This window comes from Eurosta solidaginis, chromosome 2 (genome assembly GCF_040869045.1).
Source record: "Eurosta solidaginis isolate ZX-2024a chromosome 2, ASM4086904v1, whole genome shotgun sequence".
Taxonomy (NCBI): Eukaryota; Metazoa; Arthropoda; class Insecta; order Diptera; family Tephritidae; genus Eurosta; species Eurosta solidaginis.
This window is the reverse complement of record NC_090320.1, coordinates 288598326-288622823: the sequence shown is the minus strand read 5'-3', so window position 1 is coordinate 288622823 and position 24498 is coordinate 288598326. Positions and strand designations below refer to the sequence as shown.

General features: G+C 33.9%; 1 protein-coding gene across 4 annotated transcripts in view; it reads left to right on the top strand.

Annotated features, from left to right (window-relative positions):
• Positions 1–23883, top strand: part of JhI-21 (Juvenile hormone Inducible-21) — a 59697-nt gene extending 35814 nt beyond the window's left edge. For all 4 annotated transcript variants that reach the window (XM_067768403.1, XM_067768402.1, XM_067768405.1 and 1 more), the window contains 4 exons: positions 5063–5330; positions 11534–11858; positions 11929–12053; positions 12131–23883. In XM_067768403.1, the coding sequence (XP_067624504.1) occupies positions 5063–5330; positions 11534–11858; positions 11929–12053; positions 12131–12407 (995 nt within the window). In that variant the 3' untranslated portion in view covers positions 12408–23883. The remainder of the gene's footprint in view (positions 1–5062; positions 5331–11533; positions 11859–11928; positions 12054–12130) is intronic.
• Positions 23884–24498: the final 615 nt, after the last annotated feature.

Sequence of the window (24498 nt, the reverse complement as noted above, 5' to 3'; positions counted from 1 at the left end):
TTGATAAGGAAATATTCGTACGTAAATATTTTTGTTTGTATAATCTAATATTATATTTTAGTCATAACAATAATAGTAAACAAATTATTAGCAATAAACAATATATTAAATGTATATCAGCGAACTGCATAAGTACAGCGCAATCACATGTACAAGGCGCACGATTGCTGCAGAGAGCTGAAGAACACAGCTTCTACGATTTAGATTTTGGACCGTGAAAATAAACAGAATTAACGATGGTCAAAACTACGTCAGGGAACGACAGGCTACACGAGAAACACGAAACATTGTCAATCAGTGCTGTATGCTGTACTGATCACAATGCAACCTAATTTTTGGGCAAGAGTAGGTACTCATGCCAATTTCACACAGACGTTTAACGAAATAATTAGTCGAATTTTCTACATTAAAGCCCTAATTGAACTCGATCTTCCATACAAAAAACCACATTCTTAATTATCTCATTATTGCTTTATTGAATGCCTAATGGAGTGAAAAATCTAGTCGGTTTTGCTTCGTGTTTCAGATTTTATTGTCAATCAACAATAAATTATTTTCAATAATTTCCCAAAAATACATAAACACCAGACGATTTTTCCATTTTATTTTTGCTGCATTTGCCCTAAAAGATAATGTAGCTTTTAAAAAAAGGGGCATACATTTGGTAAGGTGCAACATCTATGAATTCGGTTAGATTAAACTGGCCGGTCCGTTACCACCGTATGCTTCACGACCAAACTGAAAATAACCTATCAAAACTCAAAACCTACATATGTTATAAAATAATTCCTCTTGGCAAATACTAGAACCTCTGCCACTTGCTGCTTCTATATCTGACAGCTGGGTAAGGCTTTTTCAACTGAGCGCCGTTTTCACCAAAGTCATTATTTAGCGATGATATTTGGTCAGAGCCGAGTTTTGTGGTCGAGAAGAACACTGTGTGAATTTTGTGGCAAAATTATGTAGTTTTTTTTTTTTTTAATTAGCAATTAAACATATTTGGATTGTTTTGGGAAAATAATTGTTTATCTGAAAGTAAGTTTCCGAACGGGGCAATTTTCTAGATATAGATTCAAAAGACATTCAAATACAGAGTAAAATAATTTTTTTTTGCAAAAATTGTTTTTGTTTTTGGTTTGCAATAAATTTTCTATAAACAATTGAAGATTTAAACAATTTCTGCGCTTTGCAGACGAAAATTTTAATGAACAGTTTATTTAAAAACCATTTCTGGGATAATCTACAAATAAAAAAAAAAAAAAATGCTTGAGATCCGACATACATATGTAGTCTGAAAATATTGCTTTCTTTAAGGAACCTTTAGTACTAAAAATTTTCTGGCCAATAAGGAAAAAAAAATAAAAATTGAGTTATTAATAATTGTTTTATTTGCATTGATATTAACCCTTTCGGACCTGTTGGGACACATATATCCCAGAAAATGTTTTCTTATAACTAAAATCTTAATTTTCCATTTAAACTCATTACAAACTGTCCCGTCTGGTATATTGAAGCTCAGGTAACGGTTTTATGTGTCCCATTAGGTTTATTTGTTGGTATAAATATTTCCCGTTTAGAGCTTGCCGACATTCTCTAACTTTTAGTAATTGAAAAAAAATGTATTACAAACCTCTTCCTGTCTCAACGGGAACTATACGTCCCGCTAAAAACACCGAATGGGCCACATATGTCCCACCCCCTAGACCTCCCTGGAGGGGGTAGAAACTCCACTTCAAAATTTTCTACTTTTAAGGCCTATACTAAAGCTAAAATAATCAACAAACCAGGAATTTTCCTTCTGGTTGCTTTCAGGTTCGAAAGGGTTAAATACGAGCATATTGGTGAACAAAATGCCGAATCCAAATCACCGCTGTAACCCTTTTCAAAAAAAAAAAAAAACCATAAGAGTGTACACAAATTTAGTTCGAATAAGTGATGAAAATGTTAAATTTAGCGAAATAGCCGGACAATATGTGGGTCGAATGTGTAGAAAATATTTATACAACGGAAAATTACATTCGTCTCCTGATGTAAGTACTGGTGGTCATACCCTGTGCAAAGGTTATAATTATTTTTTATGTCACGTAGATAAATTCCACTGTTGAAGACGGCTCGCAAAATATTGTGGAAAATCCTACGGACGACAATTAAAAAGCGATCCCCATTTTATATGCAGGGCAGCTGATAGTGCCATTAAAATTGGAAAGGTCAGTAATTTTCTTCTAAAATGCGGCGTAAACCCTTTGAAAATTCGGCGGATCTCCAAACCATCGAGAGCAGATCGAGAAAAAATTGCATCAAGTGCCAATTACATTAAGAATACTGCCAGCAGTAGTTCGGCTTATTCTTCAGATTTTTTTTTTCATAAAAAAAACCATGCAGAATTTTGCAACAAAATTTACAAAGTGTTTTTCTCGACCACAAAACTTGGCTCTGACTAAATATCATCGCAAAATATTCATTCTTATTGTCATTGGACATCGTCGTCGTTTTTCAGTCGACGTCGCATCGTATCGACGTCGTCGCCACTTCGACACCAAATCGGTATTAGCTAAGCTTGTTGAGACGACGACGACAATTTATCGATAAAGTAAAAGGAAAATATACCATCTCTGCCATTTCTGGATCAGCTGTTCTATTTTTTTTACTACTTCTGTATCTTTTTTCGCGAATTGAGATTTGTTTAAATATGTATTTCATTTCAAGATTTTACAAAAATGTTTTATTATGACAGTAGTGCGAGCTCTAGTGACGAAAATAATAAAGAAGAGACTCAATAGAAAAAAATTAGGAATAACTTTTTCTTCACTTTAAATTTTAAATCTCGCCACATCTGCAGAGTATATTTTCATTAAAAGCTATGCTCCATTAATTGAATTAGTTTAATCACTTTTTGCCAACCGTCGCTGTCTCTTAAAGGTGGTCCCGAAGAATTTAATTTTATGTTGTCGCTTTCCACTGTTGTTTAAAATTTGCTGGTGCCATACCTGTTTGAAAACCTTTTGCTAGGCAAGGATTTTTTTCTAGCTCAGCTACAAAAACATTGAATTGTTGCGCACTAGTTATTTTAATTTTGAATATCTAAAAACACAATGCATATTACATGCTTGTGTATTTAATTAATTAAAAAAAATGTTTTACTTACAAATATTCCTTCTATCGTCAGTAAAAACAGCGTCGAAAAAAATGGCGTCGTGTGATGGCGACGACGACAGCAAATTTGCTTAGTCAATACCAAAGATGTGTCGATAGTAGTCAATCACCATTAAGCCGGAGTCATTGGTGCCGTATGTCGTATCGCTGTATCCGTATCCCTAACGTAATCAGCTGTTTATCGTTACGACGGTAAACCAAAACCCAATTGGTTGGCTACCATACGGTTACGACCTTAGCGGCACCAATAACCGATTGCATTGATTCTCATAAGGTTGGTCGAATCAGCTGTTAAAAGGTTACCGATACGGTTACCGATAAAGCACCAATGTCTCCAGCTTTATTGTCATTGTCGTCGTCGTCACTGAACGTCGTATTGCCATCGTCGTTTTCGATAACTATTGAGGAATATCGACACATGTTTGGTATTGGCCAATCAAATTTGCTGTCGTCTTCGCCCTCACACGACGCTGTTTTTACTGACGACAGAAGGAAAATTTGTAAGTAAAATATTTCTTTTTTAATTAATTAAATATACAAACATGTAATATGCATTGTTTTTTAGATATTCCAAATGAAAATAACGAGTACGCAACAATTCGAGGTTCTTGTAGCTGAGCTAGAAAAAATCGGAGTAATTTCTGATTTTTTTTTTTTTGGAGCCTAAGCTCCCCTTTATTATTTTTGTTACTAGAGCTCGCATTACTGTCATAATAAAACATATTTGTAAAATCTTGAAATGAAATATTTTAACAAATCTCAAATCGCGAAAAAAGATACAGAAAGAGTAAAAAAATCGAACAGCTGATCCAGAAATGGCAGAGGTGGTATATTTTGCTTTCGTTTTATCGATAAATTGTCGTCGTCGTCTCACCAAGCTTAGCTAATACCGATTTGGTGTCGAAGTGACGACGACGTTGATACGATGTGACGTCGACTGAAAAACGACGACGATAAAGACATTAAGGGTGAATAATTATCGAAAACGACGATGGCAATACCGAATTTAACACGTCGTCGTGAGTCGTTGTCGTTCAGTGACGACGGCGACAATGACAATAAGTGTGATTTACTTTGGTGAAAACGGGGCTCAGTTGAAAAAGATTTACCCGGCTGTATAATTCCTACGAGCTCGATCGTTTTCTCTGCCAAGCCGCACTTTCCATATGTTCAGGGACCTAATACAGATGTGTGCTTGTCCCTATTCTGATTCTTTCCATAAATTGCTTACCCTCCAACGCTACTGCTGTGCTATGCAAGATTATTGCCTTAGTTGCTGCTTGGCTGTCAATATAAAATTTGACGCGGATGCAATTTAAGCTATTTTTTACTGTTTCTACAGCTTTGGTTACGGCTATTACTTATTGTGATGAAAAACGCTGGGTGATCTGGCACCAGGTATGATCTGTTTGTTTCCGGACCAGCACAGTATACCGCACGTCTACACGTGTATCGTCTCGTTCGCTATTTGGGCACCCTTGCGCAAACCATCCACATATAAATATTTGCGCATGTATTTTGTTTTGATCGTTTTTAAAATTAAAGAGGAAACGTGTGCTATCCCTTTTAACTATTTTTTGTAAAAAGCATAATACTTTTTTGAGGTTCCTCACAGATAGATGTTCGTTAGTGAAGCAAGTGTTAAAAGGAAAAATTACTTATTCCATTAAACTAAATTGTGACTCAGTTAAGTTGCTGTGTGAAATTGGTATGAGGTTAACAAAAAACATGACTCACGCAGTTCTCTGATATTGATGAATTTAAATAAGTTATGTATATGCACTTATCGTTAATTGCGTACACATCTAATATGTATATGTATATATACTATCTGTGACACTACGCCACACGCTTTGTTATTCCGGAAAAAATGAAATCGACCTATTTCTAATTAGCTATTTGTCTCTAGGTTTACTAACTGCGGTTAATTGTTTATCTGTAAAATGGTCTATGAAGGTACAGGATATTTTTACTGCTGGCAAACTATTGGCGCTACTCATGATCATTTTGGCTGGCATTTACTATTTGATATTGGGACGTTATGAAAATTTCGAAAACGCCTGGGATGGTAATTATGATGCGAGCAATATTGGATTTGCATTTTATTCGGGACTTTTTGCATTTGGTGGCTGGAATTATTTGAATTTTGTGACGGAGGAATTGCAAGATCCTTATAGGTAAGTTTATCTGAAGTTGAATATGGATAGGGATAAGGATGTAAATGAGGATAAGGATGAGGATGAGGGCGAGAAAAAGAAGTATAATAATAATAAGGATAACAAGTAAAGGTGTCTAAGTTCGTGTGTAACCGAACATTATATACTTATTATTACTTTTCTACATAACACGTAGCACCGCCCGTTTAAAAAAAAATTTCTCCCCATTTCCTCTTACAATAAAACTTGATAAGTGAAATATCATTGATTCGAAACTATTTTTTGCTAAGTTATAGCTTATTATTCTAGTCTACGACCCTTTTAAACTTGTTTTATATCTAAGTTGCAGTGGTGTTTAACAAATACCGTCCATTTTTACTAGAAATATATGTTCTGCTATAATGAAAATTTGTGTACCCAATTTTATTACGATCCGTTAATTTTTCTTCGAGTTATGGCTCCCGAAACATAGAAAATTGCTTAGTCATAAAAGGGGCGGTGCCACACCCATTTTCAAAAATTTTAGTGTTTTACAATTTAATGTTATAATTCAATTTAAAAAGTAAAATTCTATTGATACAAAGCTCTTTTTCGCTAAGATATAGCTTATTATTTTCGTCCACGGCCCTTTTAAAAATCCTTTATATAAAAGTGGGCGTGATCTTTAACCGTTTTCGTAAATTTTTCTTCAAAGCATTCCTTATAGTAAAGGCAACCTCTCTGCCGAATTTTGTTACGATAAGTTTAACGATTTTTGACTTATGATTAATAATATTTGTAAAATTGCTTTTTTTAACACAAGTAGGCGGTGCCACGCCTATTTTAAAAAATGTTTCCAAATTTTTATCAAGAGTCTCAATATCAGTCCGCACGTCAAATTTCAACATTCCAGGTGTATTATTTACTAAATAATCAGGTTTTCTGTGTTTTCCAAATTTTATATATATAAAAAGTGGGCGTCGTTATCATCCGATTTCGCTCATTTCCAATACCAATATATTCTGGGTCCAGATAAGCTCGTGTACCAAATTTGGTGAATATATCTCAATATTTACTCAAGTTATCGTGTTAACAGACAGACGGACGGACGGACATGGCTCAATCAAATTTTTTTTCGATACTGATGATTGTGATATATGGAAGTCTATATCTATCTCGATTCCTTTATACCTGTACAACCAACCGTTATCCAATCAAAGTTAATATACTATATGTGCAAAGCACGCTGAGTATAAAAAATAGGTAAATACATACAAGATACGATATACCACCGAGGAGATGACGATTAGGACGGGGGTGAGGATAAGAACCACGAGGATGAGGATGAGGATACGGATAAGGATAAACAAATAAATAAATACTAGACACGATATAGATACCTCCGAGGAGGTTTAAGCCGAACTTCTCTTCCCACGAATTTTTGCTAAGAAGCTTATCATGGCGACCTCGCTTAGAAAAACTGTTGAAACAAATTTTGTCCTCACAATTACTCATGACCTTGAAGCTGTACATATATACATAGATCCTTTTCCTCGCTAAACATATATACTAACATCCTTTACTATGCGATCATTGCTTCTTTAGTCTTTCTTCAATGTGTAATTTCTTAAAGCTTCCAGAAGTGCTGTCGTAATTTAATTGCTTGCGTCATACAAATTAGTTCTTGAAATATGTATGTATGTACACTTCCTTTGTAATTCTTTTCTTCATCCAGTTGCCATTGTACACACTTTAGCAAGATTCCTATTGAATCACAATCAAGTAGCTCCATTGCGTATAAAAGCATTATAGTCGTTTAAATGAATGCGTGTGTGCGTCAATTTTATTCTCTTGAACGTCATGCAGTATTTGCCTTCACTCACTTGCCCCGCCATACTTGGGCTTAAAACCACCAGCTGATTTTAAAAGTTATTGCTTACGCATGGAAAATGTTTGTACTAGGGATGTTATGGAAGAGAGTTTGCCGGAATGGGAATAAGAAATCGGAATCGGAATAGGAAGGATAAAGATAAGGGGTAAAGAGATTATTGGAACGATTTACGCCATTCCTTGTCATATTTGTTTTGCAGACAAACATTATTCGGCGTTTTGCCATATTCAGTGCTATTTTATGACAGGAAATTCATAGTTAGAGAAGTGTAAAAAGAATGTTGGATTAAATAATACAAACAAAATTATATCAAAAGTCCCTGTAATCAGGGTTTTGGGGCTAGCAGAGCAAAGTATTCCCATTCGAGTACTACTTAAATTGCCTTTACCATGCACATTTTTGGTCGGTTTTTCTAAACAAAATAAATACCAGGAGCGATAACCTCCGAAGAGATTTTGAGCCGAACTTGTCTCCCAATTTGCGTCATTCTGCTTTTATATTTTTTCCTAAAATTGGATGGACGGAAGGAACCTACATGTTTTTTGCCGACTCCGAACGGCATCTGCAAGGTAGATTAGTTTCCACAGAAAAGTGTTTCATGGAAGAAACATGCCGGGAAATTGAACCTAGGATCTTCGGTGTGGTAGACGGAGGACGCTACCACCACACCACGGCGGCCGCCAATAGAAATTGACCAGTATAAAGCCAACATAAGGAACCCAAGTATGACGGCTGGTGCACATTCGGAACAGAAATCGAGAACCGAATTTTAAATCAAACCCAAGGTCTGACGTTTCGTTATTGGAATAGAAGATCCGTGACATTCCTAATATATACCTATGTATGTATGTAAGTATATGTAGATGAATTTGTGTTGCATTGGAAAGAGCAAGGAGTGTACGTGTAAGATTTCATCACTTTTGGCCTCCTATTCGTGATATATATTGATAGCTTCATGGTCACACGGGATTTATCCAACAAACCCTGTTAATTTCTACAAAACACTTTAATATTATGTATGTATGTATGTATGCACATGACACTTGTTGAATTGATAATTTACAATTCATGATGATCTCTTTGATAAATCCTTATTTCACCGACAGACAAGTGGGTGGTATGTAAATGGATGATTTTATAAATATGTATGTAACCGATGGCGGCCATAATGGTGTGATGGTAGCGTGCTCCGCCTACCACACCGTATTCCCTGGGTTCAAACCCCGGACAAAGCAAGATCAAAATTTTAGAAATAAGATTTTTCAATTAGAAGAAAATTTTTCTAAGCGGGGTCGCCCCTCGCCCCTCTCTTAGGAGGTTATTGCGCCTTACATTTTTTTTTTTTTTTTATGTAACCGATGCGTTTTAGGATGAATAAATAAATATTCGAATGAATTGTCCATTTAAATAAAAGAGCTAAGACTACTTTATGCAAAAACTTTGCTTGCATGTACATTTAGTGACGAATTCTGGGGATTTCTGATATTTATGCACCTTCTGCTAACGTTCGAATCGCTAAATCACTCCAATATTCAGTATTGCAAACTGGTCTTTATTTAGATTACTTTGGGAGTAGTACTTCACAATTAAATTTCACAACCAATAGCGTGTTTAAATCAGAATTGATTAGTTATTACTCAGCTTGCGCTGATTTTATACTCGCTGTTGCCTCGTCCGCATATTTCTCCAAAGGTCTAGACGTTTCACTTGCTAGAACTGTTGCATCTCCTGCTTGGTAATTTAGTTTTATGCGTGTGTATGTGTGAGTAAGAACTTCGGCTGATGAATACATGTGTGTGTGAGATATCTCTTCACTTCGAGCTGCTGGTTATGTGTGTGCATGTACTTCTCGTCGCCTTCCATGTATGTGTGTAATGATGATTGATGTGTTCATGTACACAAGTGTGGCTTGCTTTAATGTGTTGTGACTATTTACTACTAGCATAGTGATGCTAATATTCGCCACAATATGTATAACAGATTTGGGTGTAGCCAAATGAAAAAAGGTCTTGAGTCATCAGACTTCAGATGACAGGTGTGCTGAAACTATTGTGTTGAGGTTAGCCAAATTAGTATCAGTGACCATAATGAAGGCCCTAGACAGACTCGTAACATGACAGTATTAAACCCGATCCATAAGCAGAACTGTAACCGTAACCATAAGCTTGACCTTAACTTAAGCCGAGTCTATAAGCGTAACCATTACCATTATATTAACAGACCATTAACGTAACCATAACCGTAACCGTAGCGATAACCAGAACCGTAACCAAAAGCGCAGTCGGCTCCGCAACCGTCGTCATAACCGTACCCGTGAATATAACCGGGATAGTAGCTGTTACCATAACCTTGAACGTAACCGAAGACGATCCGTAACCGTAACTATAGCCATAACCGTAACCACCACAATGACCGCCGTAGCGGTCACCGTGACCACAAGTTTAACCATATCCATAGCCATAATAATAACCATAACGGACAGCGCATTCGGAAGCGTAATATTAGCCAAAAAAATTAGCAGTGTCTTGACATTAACTGTAACCCTAGTTGCATACGTAAAGACAAAAACTAATAAAACTCTGACTAGAACCCGTAACCATAAAGTAATCAAAACCATAGTACCCCTAGCCGTAACTGTAACCATAGTCTTGACCGCACGTAGCACTTCAAAGCGTTTTATTGTTATCTTATAACACTTTCAAAGCGAAGTAACGCCGCAAATGTTTTATGTAAATCCGTCCTAATATACCGTAGCAACCATAACTGTAAAACTGATTACCCAGTAGAATAAGGCAGTAGTAACAAGCTTTTACAGAAGATGTACTCCAATAGCTAGAGCAACTTAGACGCTACCTTGCCTTTTCGCTTTCGAAGCAACACTTTACTTGCCTCACACCTTGCCCACTCTTTTTTTACGGAGAAGCACATAACAACTTTGCTTCTGGGTATCACTTTATACTTAACAGCAAATTTGCTTATTTTCGGCTTCGTATTCCCTCGCGCCTTCTTCTACGGGTTTGTCTCCATCTTCGTCTTAAACAGCCATATAGCCGTATTACCAAGCACTTAGTTTCGCGATGCTTATAATTGGTTGAAACTATTTTACTCTTGCAGGAGCACAGTCCTCAGGTATTTCTATATATAGGAGTATATGTAATCAAATGAAATATATTGCTCACTGGGCATTGAACTATATGATGATCAGCCGGAACTCGCAGATGCAATCTTTCAGTGGCTTAAAAACCGCAAGAACGCTTACAGTGCATCGAGCTAGCTGTGATAACCATCTCTTCAATATCCTCCTAAAACTGAAAGATGACTAGCCGGGAAAGCTTATAAACTAAAACGGATGGATTTACAAATACTCGTCAAAATATGGAATCGGCATTACTGGGAATATGTGGAGTCCTGCGAATCTACCGCAAACGCTATCTCTGCATGGCTATAGTAAGAGCAATGTCTTCTACTCACTTTTGTTATCTCAGCCGGCTTCAGTGTTGTTGTATTTTACCTTAATTCATAGACATTTCATGTTGAGTCCCGGGTTAATGTGTGCATTATAAGCTCCTGAAAAAAAAAACGCTTACGTCTCCGACGATTTCTCAATACTCAGTTCATGCGGTATGCTTCATCAACGGAGTGTATAGCGCTTATGTCACTCTATTGCGTTAATAATCAGTAATTCTTTAGCCGATGTATCGTATTTCTTGAAGTGTGTCTGCTCGGACGTCCATCGTAACGAGGTTTCTCCCTGCCTCGATAGTCTCCTTAAGGTATAATCGCTAGGTCCCACATCCGTGTACAATAAATTTAAACTTCAGAAAAATTTGCATGTCCCATGGAACTTAATTTAATACTAATGGTGTCATACCATAACGCTAAAGCAATAACCATACCATAGCCAACCAATTGGTTTTTGGTTTTTGCCATATCCATAACCTAAAAATATATGAGTTGGTGAATTTATTAACTTTTGGAAATTTTATTTATTGTTTTCGATACGTTTTGACTAAGAGACTTATGTTTTGTGGAATATGTTTGTAATCTTTTGCGTTTTCCTCCTTTTTATGAAAATGTCAGCTATTAAAGTTATGGCACCACTAATCGATCACAATGGAAATGTTTATGGATATGGGTATGTTTACGACTATGGCGTTAGGGTTAAGGAAGTTTAATTGGCCCTTGAAACTCTGCTGCGTTGACATAAACCAAATTTCAAAGCTCCAACCTAATGTAAATAGGTATAATTTAGACATTGTTATTCACTAGATATTCTAAAAATTCTAAAAATACTTTCAAAAGCATATACCTTAAATTAAAATTATAATTCTCCTACATTTTCTTTAACCTTCAGAAATTTACCTCGCGCCATATGGATTGCCATGCCGGTGGTGACTGCAATTTATGTGCTGGTAAATTTGGCCTATTTTATTGTGGTTTCGAAAACGGAAATGCTCAGTTCATTGGCTGTGGCAGTAACTTTTGGAAATCGTGTTTTTGGACCACTCGCCTTCATGGTGCCAATCTTTGTGGCTTTGAGCACATTTGGTGGTGTTAATGGTGTACTCTTCACCTCGGCGCGTCTTTTTGCAACCGGTGCACAAGAAGGACATTTACCAAAATTTTTCACGCTTTTCCATGTTACACAGCAAACACCAATACCAGCGCTTATATTTTCGGTAATTGAAGTGTTAATTACACAAAAAAATTAAAATATAAAACCTTTTTTTTTGCATTTATTTCTTTCAGTGCATTATGTCGCTTCTCACTTTACTCACTGCCGATGTTTACGTATTGATTAACTACTTTAGCGCTATGTTGTGGATTTCAGTGGTGGCATGCATTGCTGGTATGCTGTGGTTACGTCATACAAAGTAAATAATTTAAATAAATTTTCACTTGACTTGAAAATATTCAAAAAACAATATATTTATTTAAATTTTTTTCACAGACCCAACATGCCACGCCCCATCAAAGTGAATTTAGCACTACCGATAGTTTTCATTGTTTGCTGCCTAACGCTGGTGCTTTTGCCCAGCTTTAAGAATCCTATGAACCTAATTGTAGGCATTTGTATAACGGTAGCTGGTATACCGTTTTATTATCTTTGTATAGCGCGCAAGAATAAACCTGCAGGTTATAGTCGATTATCGCGTGGTATGGTGAATTTCTGTCGAGCTATGTTTAATACAGAAATTATTGAGTGCAGCGAAAGTGCGGAGAAGTAAAAAAAGGGCGAGAGAGAAAACTTGTATTTGTTAAACAGTACTAAGGCTATTAAAATCTCCAATCAATCCTAAATTAACTCAGCGATAAAAACAAACATTTTTAGCTTAATACATAATTTAGTTTAAGAAAATGATTTTTTTTTTGAATATTGTAATTATTTCATAATTTACATTTAAAGTTAATTTTCAAATATTACATACATATATATTAGGGTGGGTCGCTTTATTAACCGATATCGCGCCATCGATATTTAAAAAAATAATTTTCGAGCCTGCGAAATTTCATCGATTTTTTCGCTTTTTATGAATTTTTTTTCATTTTAATTTTTTTTAGTGTCTATTGGCGTAGTCCCAAGTGAATTCATGCGCTAAAGACGATGGTAAATGCAGTTGTTTGAAAAAAATGTCTTTTATGGAGATTTAGAAGAATTTTTAAAATTAAATTTCGCAGGCTCGAAAATTATTTTTTTGGGTATGCGTAGTGGAATTTTTTTCCTGAGCCCAAATGCTATCGAAAAATCGTTGGCGCGATATCGGTTAACTTTCGTCCATACAAATCGACCCACCCTACTATATATATATATGCCTACATTGACATATGCATATATAATAGGGTGGAGTAAAATACAAATTTTTTCGAAGCAAACAAAAATTTTCCCTTCTTAATTAAGTTGGTACTTTTTCTTAATTTGGGTTCAAAAAGATCATATTTTACAACATTTTCATAATTTCATGTAGGAGAATGTAATTTGTGTTACTTTATATGTATTCGAAAATCTAAGAAAAAATGTCCCTTTCTGAAGTAAGTTAGTACTTTGGCCTAATTTGAGTACAAATTACGACATTTTCTTATTTTCAAGTAGGGACAAATAATGTCTCATTTGAAGGAAAACAGTCTTAAATTTTAAGATGTTACCAAAAATTAAAAGCAAACAAAAATATTTGCCTTGTATACAAAAATCGTAGCCTTTCATCAACTTTGGACATTTAAAAGGTCATATTTTTAACTACGGGGATGCCTAATCAAAAATTAAAATTTCCCCTGAAAACAAAAATTGGGAATTTTAAAAAATTTTGGCCATAGCTCATATTTTTAAACCAAAAGGTGACAACTTTAAATTGAAGGATGTTTTAAAGCATTAGAAGGCAAATAAACATTTCCCCACAAAATTAGTCCATTTATGAAAACCCCCCATTTTCAAAATTAAAATACACAAAAAAAATTTCCCTGCAAGCAAAATTTGTGAGCATTGCAAAAATTTATACATGAGAAGTTAGCCCCAATTCTTTAAGGATGATAGTTGTGAATTCCAATACTTAAAAAATTTCCTTGAAAACAAAGATTGTAGCATTTGCTAAGTTTTGGCCATTTTAGTTAAACTGCAGATCCTAAAAAATCATATTTATTGATTCTTGGACATTTCGAAATAATAGAGAAAAAAATAAAAACTTCCGGTATAATCACAAAATTTCCCTTTCAAAAATTTCAATTTTTTTATTTCCTTATTCTACTTTTGAGATTCCATAATAACTTCAGTTGAAAAAAGTTGTTTTCTCTAGATGTTCTCAAAGGATAGAAGCTAAACAATTAAGTCTTAGTTTTTTGAAGCATGTTTAACTTTAAGTGTACTACACAAAATTTTTTAAATAAAAATATGATGATACGTTATTTTTATTTGCACCAAACGCTATTGGTTCAAAGAGCCTAAGTAAGTCTTAGTAAATGCTATAAGTAAATTGACCGGATAATTACAAAATATGATCTCTGTTTAGACGCTAGAAATCCCACCTCTGCCAGATTCATTTTGAATTTCACTCCACCCTAATGTTTTTTTTTTTAATACGCAAAATGTTTAAATATGTAAGTTTGTCATTAAATCAGAAGCTTTTGTACGTATGAATTTGAATAAGTTATATTAAGTTTAGAATAAAACCATTTGAATATAGTTTAAAAGGCTTTTAAATAAAGTAGAGCAGCTCTATAATGCAATCTTATAATTCATAAAAAATTATAAAAATCATATTTATACTGCTTAATGAATAACAATTAAAATCTTGTTTTGCAAATCAAAAAAATTTGCGTCATTCCACGATAAATCGTTGTTCGAAATCCAAGCCTTGCGATTGGCATAAGCTTTTTGGGCAGCACTGTTTTCATGTCATAACGAAGTTCCGGTACAGAAAACACTTAAATTAAGAATTTTTTTTTTCACAAACTCTGCAAATTTGTATGAAAGCCTTTATCACGATTTAGCAAGTTTTATAATAAAAAAAATGTTTGAAGGAATACAAAAAAGGTGGTGTTAATTTTAAATAAGATTTTTATGGCCAAGGAAAAAATATATAAGTTAAAGAAAAATTTTGACACAAAACTTTAGTTTTGAAATTCTAATAACGTAAATACAAGAAGCCGTCGTGTTTTCTAAGACGGGCCGTTCTTCAATCGGATACTGAGACAGCGCTTTTTCGAAAAGACAGCTAAGATAGGGTGATATTCTGCTCAACAGTCGTTATCAGTTTAAAAATAAGGTATTTTAAAAATGTAAATTTTTGAAATTTTTTTTGAAAATGTTATTATGTTAATATTTTCCAAAATCTAGATCGATTATATGTTATACTCTTTCCCTAGGTTTGAATTTTTTGACAGCCAATAACTAAAATAATGATGCTGAAATCTCGAAGAGGAAGGATGGCATTCTCAAAAGTTTTGATTATAAAACTAGATATTTAAAACATCTAACATATGTATGCAGAAAAAAACTAAATTAAATTTTTTTTCATCCGCGGTAAATTTACAAAAATTCGAGTAAATTTTAAACAAAAAGCTAAAAAATTTGTTTCATTGCCAGAACTGGAATCTTTCGAATTTGAAAAAAAGTATGAAATATGCCAGACACATAATTAATTTAAAGATATAATGTACGATATAAATAACATATGCAATATTTTAAAATAATATTTAAACAGTATTTATTTAAACGCTTGACAATTTCAAAATAAAATTTTGAAAGTAAGCAGAAGTAAAACGTAGTAAATGAATTTTTGTAAGTATCTCAAAAAGACTTCACACAGAGTACTCATGATGGAGCTGTTTTCCCGCAAGGGGCACACGAGAATTTATGAAATTGGCAAATAATAGTAGACAAAGTTTAAACAGAATAAATTTGAGTACATACATATAAAAGTAATGATCAAGCTTCAATAACTGGTATTTTATATTTGAAATAGAGGGTTGAACAGTATTTTCGCGGTTTAGCGTTATTTGCTTCATTTCAAGTTAAAAATTTAATGTGGTTAAAAGTAATTTTTTAATACTAAAAACGAGTCACAGGCGTAAAAATTTTTACAGTGTTTATTAAAATCATGGCATAAACAGCGAAGTGGTTCGTGCATTTCATAATTCGATCTGCATGTAGCTACAAAAATTGAAATAAAATATCTAGATGGCCTATTTGGAACATTAAACTTGATTCCAAAATAGGCCTGAACAACGAAATAAAGAGAGTTTTTGTAAGATATGAGTCATTGAATTCTTCAGACCAACGCTTAACGAAAGCCAAAGTATCTTTAGCCCTATTCACACAAGATTGAATTTCGAAATTTAAAATCCAGTTTTGGGTCCATTGTAACGCCTAAATCAATAAAGTTAATGACTCGCTTGATTAAATAATCGCCAATAGCATAATGATGTGATTGGAAGGACTTCCTTGTAAAACACTTAACCTTCGGCAGGTTTAGTGGCAAGGCCTTTACATTACACCAATCAACTAGATAATTCAGGTCAGCCTGAAGAAATGCCCTATCCACGGGTAAGCGGATAGGCAGTATAAGTTTGACATCATCAGCGTACATCAACGGCTTGCAGTGCTTCAAAAAACTTGGAAGGTCGTTACTGAACAGCAGGAACAAAACTGGGCCAAGGTGGCTACCTTGTGGAACCCCAGAAGATACGTTTATCAACCTAGAACAACAATTATTGAATATAACTGTTTGTTTTCTTTCCTTTAAATAAGAAGAAACCCAAGAGAGGAACAATTTAGGAAATCCTAACCGATCAAGTTTGAATAAAAGAATGGGATGAGAAACTTTATCGAAGGCCTTACTAAAATCAGTATAAATAACATCAGCATCACAATTAGTCTTAAAACTGCTGGATACAAAGGTTGCAAACTCAAGCAAGTTGGACACCGTAGACTTATGCTTGCAAAAGCCATGTTGTGAAAAGTCAACTAATGAAGATACTCTAAAAGCAAGATGTTTTGTAATAAGCGATTCAAGTAGATTAGGAATAGTGTTGAGCTTAGCTATTCCTCTATAATTTATAACACACGTTCTACTTCCATTTTTATGCAGTGGTATTATGAATAATTCTTTCCACTTCTTAGGAAATATCCCTTGCTTCAGGAACACATTGAACAAAGAGGATAGAGGCCGATATAAGTATCTAGCACAAGATTTCAGCACAACTGACAGAATATGATCCGGACCACCAGAGTAAGAAATTTTTAGACTTTCCAGGTGCGTTAAAACATCATCAGTACGTATAAATGGGACTACCTGTGAATTCAGGGGAGACAATTTGAAATGAGATCATTCAGCTTCATTGTAGAAGGAAACCATTTTGTCTTCTTTTTCGAATTAACGAAGCTGAAAAACGGCTTACAATTGTCAAAAATTTGGCTCTTAATCCTACTGAAATAGTTCTTGTAACAACTTCTATTTATCGTGTTATACTTGTAACGTAAAATTGAGTAGGCGGCATAGGCAGTCATTGAACCAGATTGTTTGTATCCTTTGAATGAACGCGTCTTTTGATTTTTCAGGCGCTTCAGTTCTTTAGTGCTCCAAGCCGACGATGCTATTGCAGTGCATTTTTGGAATATTTCGTATAAAACACTATAAAAATGAGATATATTCTCATCAAAATCCCCATCGTATTCAGGCCAATTTATTCAAGACACTTCGAGTATTAATTTAGACCAGTTAGCTTTTCTAAACAGAAATCGGTGAGGTGTCTTTCGCACTACATTGGAGGTAAGCTCAGATAGATTGTGAGATTCCATAAAAAACGCAAGAACTGGATGATATACATCCTCAGGCAGGGCAATGGGATCGCATCGATTTACAAAACAATTTTATGAATCGTCTGCAAAAATTAAATCCAAGCATTTACCAAATTTATTCTGAATGGTGTTCACTTGAAAAAGTCCAGTATCAGATACGTCGTTCAGGAAATCGCAAAAGATAGCGCGAGAAGAAGTAAGGACTAGTATTCCTTCAATATGACTCCACGTCACACATGGCAGATTAAAATCTCCAAGTACAATGACAGAATCGCAGGCCCTGGCAGTACTGAACACAGATTTCACGATTGAGAAATGCTTTAAATATAAATAAATGTCAGAATGTGGGGGAATATAACTTGCAATAAAATATTTGTAAGTTGAGAACAATTTACCCTCACACAAAGAAACTCAGCATCCTCGGAATCTGCAAAATGCACCTCCTCCGCCGAAAACTTAGTATTAACGGCTATTAACACACCACACCAACTCTGGCTAGTCGATATTTTCTGAAAACCTCAAACGAGTCTGATAAAACTTCGACATTAAACACTGTTGGTTTCAACCAAGTTTCGGTAAATACCAATACATCATAACAAATGTCATGGCTCTGAAGAAAAATTTCCGTTAGTTTAGTGTTCAACCCCCTAACGTTCTGATAATAAATATTAAATGTCAAGTTTTTGTTTGATGAAATATTGTTTAGTTTTTTACCACCTCTGAAGTGTTTTCTTACAAGTTTTTTGAATTATTTAGAGTACGGTTCGACTTTCTATTGTACAAATGCACCACAGAATGTTTGGGCCAGATAGAAGCATCGAGTACTCTATAAAAAAATGAATCAGGAACTGAGATTTTAAAAGATGCAATTTCCCTCTCAGTCTTAAAATTAAACTTAAAGACATACATTTTATCAAGTGTAACACCAAGCTTGGAGCAGATGTAGTTAGCAATATCAGCTTCCGTCAGCGATGCATGCAGCCTTGATATAAAAATGCTCCTACGAGGTGGAACGGCAGTCACCTCCCTAGGAGCACCAGATTTTGGAGATGCCGTTTCAGAGGTAATATAATTCGGGGCAGTAGAAGCTTCAGGATAAGCAGCGGCATCAGAGCATTCGTTATTGAAATCGGTATTTACGATGGTGCCTACATTCAAATTATTTGTATGTTGAGTGCTAATCGGAGAAATGTTTGAAAAACTTTTGAACTTCATTCCACAAAAATTAGAAGAAATCAATGTTTGAACTATTTTTGGCAATTGGGAAAGACTTCACAACAGGCATGACGTAGCTGAATGCGTTTACAACCATTTCAACTATCGTAGGGGTGCGAGTTCGACTCCCACTCCCGGGAGAAAAGGCTTTGAAGAGATTTACAAGGTATAATCGAAACAGCTGTCGCCTTGTCCGTCCTGATGTCACGTTGTTTAAATTTTTCCCAAATTATTAAATAAATTATAAAATTAAAAAATTGCTTCAAATAAATGTTTTCATACATTTAAAAAAAAAAGCAATATGGGCAATCCCCGATTATTAAAAAAATCATACAAACAGACAAAATTGGTTAATTCGTTGTAGTTCTATAAATAGAACGAAAACAGCAACAAAACCAAAGTTTCTTTGAAAACCGCCGTACCAAGCATAGCTTTAACACATAATTGCATACGAAGTATGCAATGTGTAAAAGATTAAAATATGCAAAAAGAAGGCAATTGGGAAAGACTTCACAACAGGCATGACGTAGCTGAATGCGTTTACAACCATTTCAACTATCGTAGGGGTGCGAGTTCGACTCCCACTCCCGGGAGAAAAGGCTTTGAAGAGATTTACAAGGTATAATCGAAACAGCTGTCGCCTTGTCCGTCCTGATGTCACGTTGTTTAAATTTTTCCCAAATTATTAAATAAATTATTTTTGGCTTGTTTTAGGAGCTTTTATTTCGATCTTTGAATAAAAAACAAAATTATTTTCTGCTACGCATTTTGATGCAATTTCGCGCCTTCATCACAAAGTCTGTAAATTGAACGATGATTATGATTTCTTTAAAAGCGTCTATCAAAGCTCGGATTGCTAAACATTTTCGTTTTAATATTTGAAAAAAATTATTTATATCAAAAGTCAGCTTGTTTTAAATCCATTTAAAAAACAAAAAAAATTTTCTTTGTTAAAACTTTTTTCAAAACGGTCCAAAAATATTATTCATGATTTTCAAAGTTCTAAAATTCTTGCAAACAGTTGGTTTTTTTGCGATTTCTCTACAAAAAGTTATTGTTTTTGTTTTGGAGCTATATAACTTATTTAAAAAAAATTAAAAGAACATTACATTTTGTGATTCTTCGTGTTGAGAAAGAATGCCCCAGAAGGATAGACATTGCAAAACAGCTTTACAGTGCTTTTTATTTTTTATTTCAAGATTTTGATTTATAATTTTGAAGATATGTATGTACATATCTTTTCCAAGTTTCTGCTTGTTCGATTTTTTTTTTTAATCTTTCAAAAATAAAAAAAGTTGAGGAAAATGTTTGTCTCAAAACTTTAATTGGTTTTCTTACAATTAAAAAAAAAGAACACAATAAAACGAAACTTAGTTTTTAGAGCAGTAATATATGCAAAAAAAATTCAAACCTATGTGAAGTTCTCAATTTTTGAGTTCCAATAACTTTCAAAACAAAAGAATATTGTGACGAATATTAGTAACACTATGTGCTACTCACATCACTAATCTGATACTAAGTAAATAAAGCCACAACACAATAAAGCAAGCAAGCGTGGCATTGTATGTACGTAAACAAATTAATCATCATGTACACACATACATACAATCAGCAGAGAGGTACTCACAAACGCATGTCATCATCAGCTACTACTTCGCTCAAATATACACACGCATATGGTTACACACTACAAATACACGCGCGTATGGCTGGTGACCACGTAGAGGATTCTAGAAGAAGAAACGTGTAGACACTTGGGCAGAGAGTATAAAAGCAGCAGAAGCTGAGAAGTCCGTATTCAGTTTTGATTTAAGCCCGCTATTGGTTGCGAAGTATAAGTGTTATAGTGAAGTATTTTCAAAGTAGGCTAATAAAGACCATTTTGCATCATTGAATATTGGATTTATTTATTCAACAATTTAGCGATACGAACTTAGTAGAAGGTGTAAAATAAGCGGAGTTTCCCTAAATTCGTTACAATATTAATTTACTTATGTTTCAAAATCTGAAAAAGAAGACAATTTTAGGTATTTGAAATAAAAAAAAAGTTCTAAAGGAATTGAAAAGATGAAAGTATTATCGTGTGATTTCAATCTTAATGATTTTTTAGTTTTTCAACCTCTACCAGGCTTATTTCAAAAAATATTTATGTTATAAGTGAAGCTGCAAAAAAAAAAAATTTATAATAATGATAAAAATTTCGAAAAGATTACAATAACTTTCATATCATTAAAAAAATTCAACGTTCTTGCTTTGTCGGCAAGTTATTTTTTAATTCAGAATTAAATTAAAAAGTTTGTCAAAAATGTGTAAATTAAAACCCTCATGTCAGGTTAACTCTGAGTTAAAAAAGAAGAGTTGATAACAAATCACCCAAATCTAAGCACTGCTTCTGGTATTTTTCAATTTTTTTTTCAAAATATCAAGAAAAAAATATAATAATTTGTTGGCGTTTTGTGTAAAAATACTACACCAGTTAAAAATACAATGACGCTAGACTATTTGCACACAATCCTAAACTCCTAATGTAAAAAAAACAAATGTTTTTAAATAAAAGTTATTAAATACGTAGAGCTTCATCTGCCTAGCTATCTTTGTGCATATTTTTCCATTGCCTGTACATCCATATTTTTATAGTAGCTGTAAGTAAAAAATCAATATCATTTGTGACATTTTAGGGAATATTGCCTTCAAAGATATTATCTAACGTTATGCAATATATTCATGCATGTAGTATATTTATGTATGACTGTATAAATGTTCAAAAGCCTGCCACAAGAAAGAATAACTGAAGAAATGCCAATATGATCCATATACTCAGAGAGACTTTGCTTTGTATAGTAATATAAAAGGGATTCGCTTTGTCTTGCATGGTGCAAGGATTGCATGGATGGCGTATATCCTATGAAATACTACGAGAGCAGCCCATTGCGGAGTTATAGTCGTTGCAAACTATTACAATTAAAACACTAGCTAGCTTACCGAATTGCATGGAAAGCAACAATAAAAAGTAATCGAGTTGAGTTGGCTAAGCGGTTTCTTTTACTATTTCAACTGAAACCGCTTGGGTAATTGTCGACCTGATTGATAGTGTTGTATAGTATTGCATATTCAAAAATAGGGCACTATTGTGAACGAGCGAACGAAATGAACATACGAATGTGCAGATAAACAAAAATAACAAAATAACAGCGTGGCGGTAGGGTGACATACATACGAACAAACACACGCATTTCATGTATTTTGTTTTTGTAATTCTCTGGTTGAGTGTCAAAAACATACTGCGCTAGAAGTAGAAATGTCAAAGCAGCTAAAAAAAGTAACCATCTGTATGGTTTTGCCATAATGAAACTGTTTAGCTAGTTGAAGCGTTTTTTTCAAGCTCGCTTGAAAAAAAAAACACCTAGTATGCAACATTAACAAGCGTCAAGAGATTGGCATAGATAAAAAAAAACACGAAAAATCGTGAGAGAACTGAGAGAACAGCAGGGTTGCATTTTCATTTCCTACAAATTGTAGTACACCGTTTGCAGTACAAAGGGAATCCCCCTAATATTTGCTGAAATATATATGGGGTATTCCATCCCATTTCGACCAATTTTGAACCCGACCCCTTTAGAATTGGCTGAAAGTTTTTCTTCTTTTTCTAGCTTACGAAAGACGTTTTTCAGAATTTTTTCAAATTTTTTCATCCAACTCAAAAAAAGTAATGAATTTAACAAAAAACACCGTTTTTGTTTTCAAAATGCTATAACTTTTTCAAAAATTGACCGTTTGGGATCTTTTTTTTAAATTTGTTTTTAAATGTTCTTTTCGGAAAAAATACAAAAAAATTTTTAAAGTTTTTTTTTTTTTTTGTAATTTTTCAGTTTTTTGAGATTTGTCCAATTTCGCCATTTGTTTTCTCATAAAAAACTTCAATCAATTCGGCAATCATCCCCACTAATCCCGGAGTGGGCCGATTATTTTTTTTTTATTTAATTGAAAAAAAAAAACATTAAAAATTTTTTTGTATTTTTTCCGAAAAGTACATTTAAAAACAAATTAAAAAAAAAAATCCCAAACGGTAAATTTTTGAAAAAGTTATAGCATTTTGAAAAAAACACCGTTTTGTTTTTTTGAATTCATAACTTATTTTGAGTTGGACACCGTTTTTGTTTTCAAAATGCTATAACTTTTTCAAAAATTGACCGTTTGGGATCTTTTTTTTTTTAAATTTGTTTTTAAATGTACTTTTCGGAAAAAATACAAAAAAATTTTTAAAGTTTTTTTTTTGTAATTTTTCAGTTTTTCGAGATTTTTCCAATTTCGCCATTTTTTTTTTCTCATAAAAAAACTTCAATCAATTCTGCAATCATCCCCACTAATCCCGGAGTGGGCCGATTATTTTTTTTTTTATTTAATTGAAAAAAAAAAAAAAACTTTAAACATTTTTTTTGTATTTTTTTCGAAAAGTACTTTTAAAAACAAATTTAAAATAAAAAAAAAAATTCCCAAACGGTAAATTTTTGAAAAAGTTATAGCATTTTGAAAAAACACCGTTTTGTTTTTTTAAATTCATAACTTATTTTGAGTTGGACATCGTTTTTGTTTTCAAAATGCTATAACTTTTTCAAAAATTGACCGTTTGGGATCTTTTTTTTAAATTTGTTTTTAAATGTACTTTTCGGAAAAACTACAAAAAAATTTTTAAAGTTTTTTTTTCAATTAAATAAAAAAAAATAATAATAATAGTCGGCCCACTCCGAGATTAGTGGGGATGATTGCAGAATTGATTGAAGTTTATTACGAGAAAAAAAAGGGGAAATTCGAAAAACTGAAAAATTACAAAAAAAAAACCTTAAAAATTTTTTTGTATTTTTTCCGAAAAGTACATTTAAAAAAAATTAAAAAAAAGATCTCAAACGGTCAATTTTTGAAAAAGCTATAGCATTTTGTAAACAAAAACGGTGTTTTTTTAAAAATTCATAACTTTTTTTGAGTTGGATGAAAAAATTTGAAAAAATTCTGAAAAACGTCTTTCGTAAGCTAGAAAAAGAAGAAAAACTTTCAGCCAATTCTAAAGGGGTCGGGCTCAAAATTAGTCGAAATGGGATGGAATACCCCATATGTACAATACCAATATACTGAATTTGTAAACTGTAGTTTTAAGTAAAAATAAATATTATATATAAAAATACCAAATAAAAAAAAATAAATATTGTTTTAATAAATGTAAACTAAACTGCTATGAGATCTACATAACAACTTTTGACTGGTCTGCAGGCAAGATTTAGGAAACTTACTATAGAAACCACCCATTAAACCACTGAAGAGACTTATTGATCTGCATGAAAGAAACAACGCTAACTTCTGCAAGATGGACGCAGCGCAACACGCATTGCGTAAAGCCAAATCGTTTGAAAGCGCCCTTGATGACGTTGTCAGTGTGGCAGTACTTGGGGAAAGGACAAAGAAACGCTCATTACCACTTACAAAGCAATTGGCCAGCCCATTGCATGCTACGCGTCCCTGATATAGTCGCCAAGCCCTCAGAACTGCCACGGGTTGTCTTCTTATGTCCCAAGAACTTACTTACTTACTTAATTGGCACTTAACCGTCTAAACGGTTATGGCCGTCCATCGCGCGCCAGTCGCTCCTTCGCTCCGCCAATTGGTCACACCAAGGGAGTTTAAATCGTTTTCCACCTGGTCCTTCCAACGGAGTGGAGGCCGCCTTCTACATCTGCTTCCATAGGCGGGTTCCGATAGAAACACTTTCTTGGCCGGAGCATCATCTTTCATTCGCATAACATGGCCTAGCCAGCGCAGCC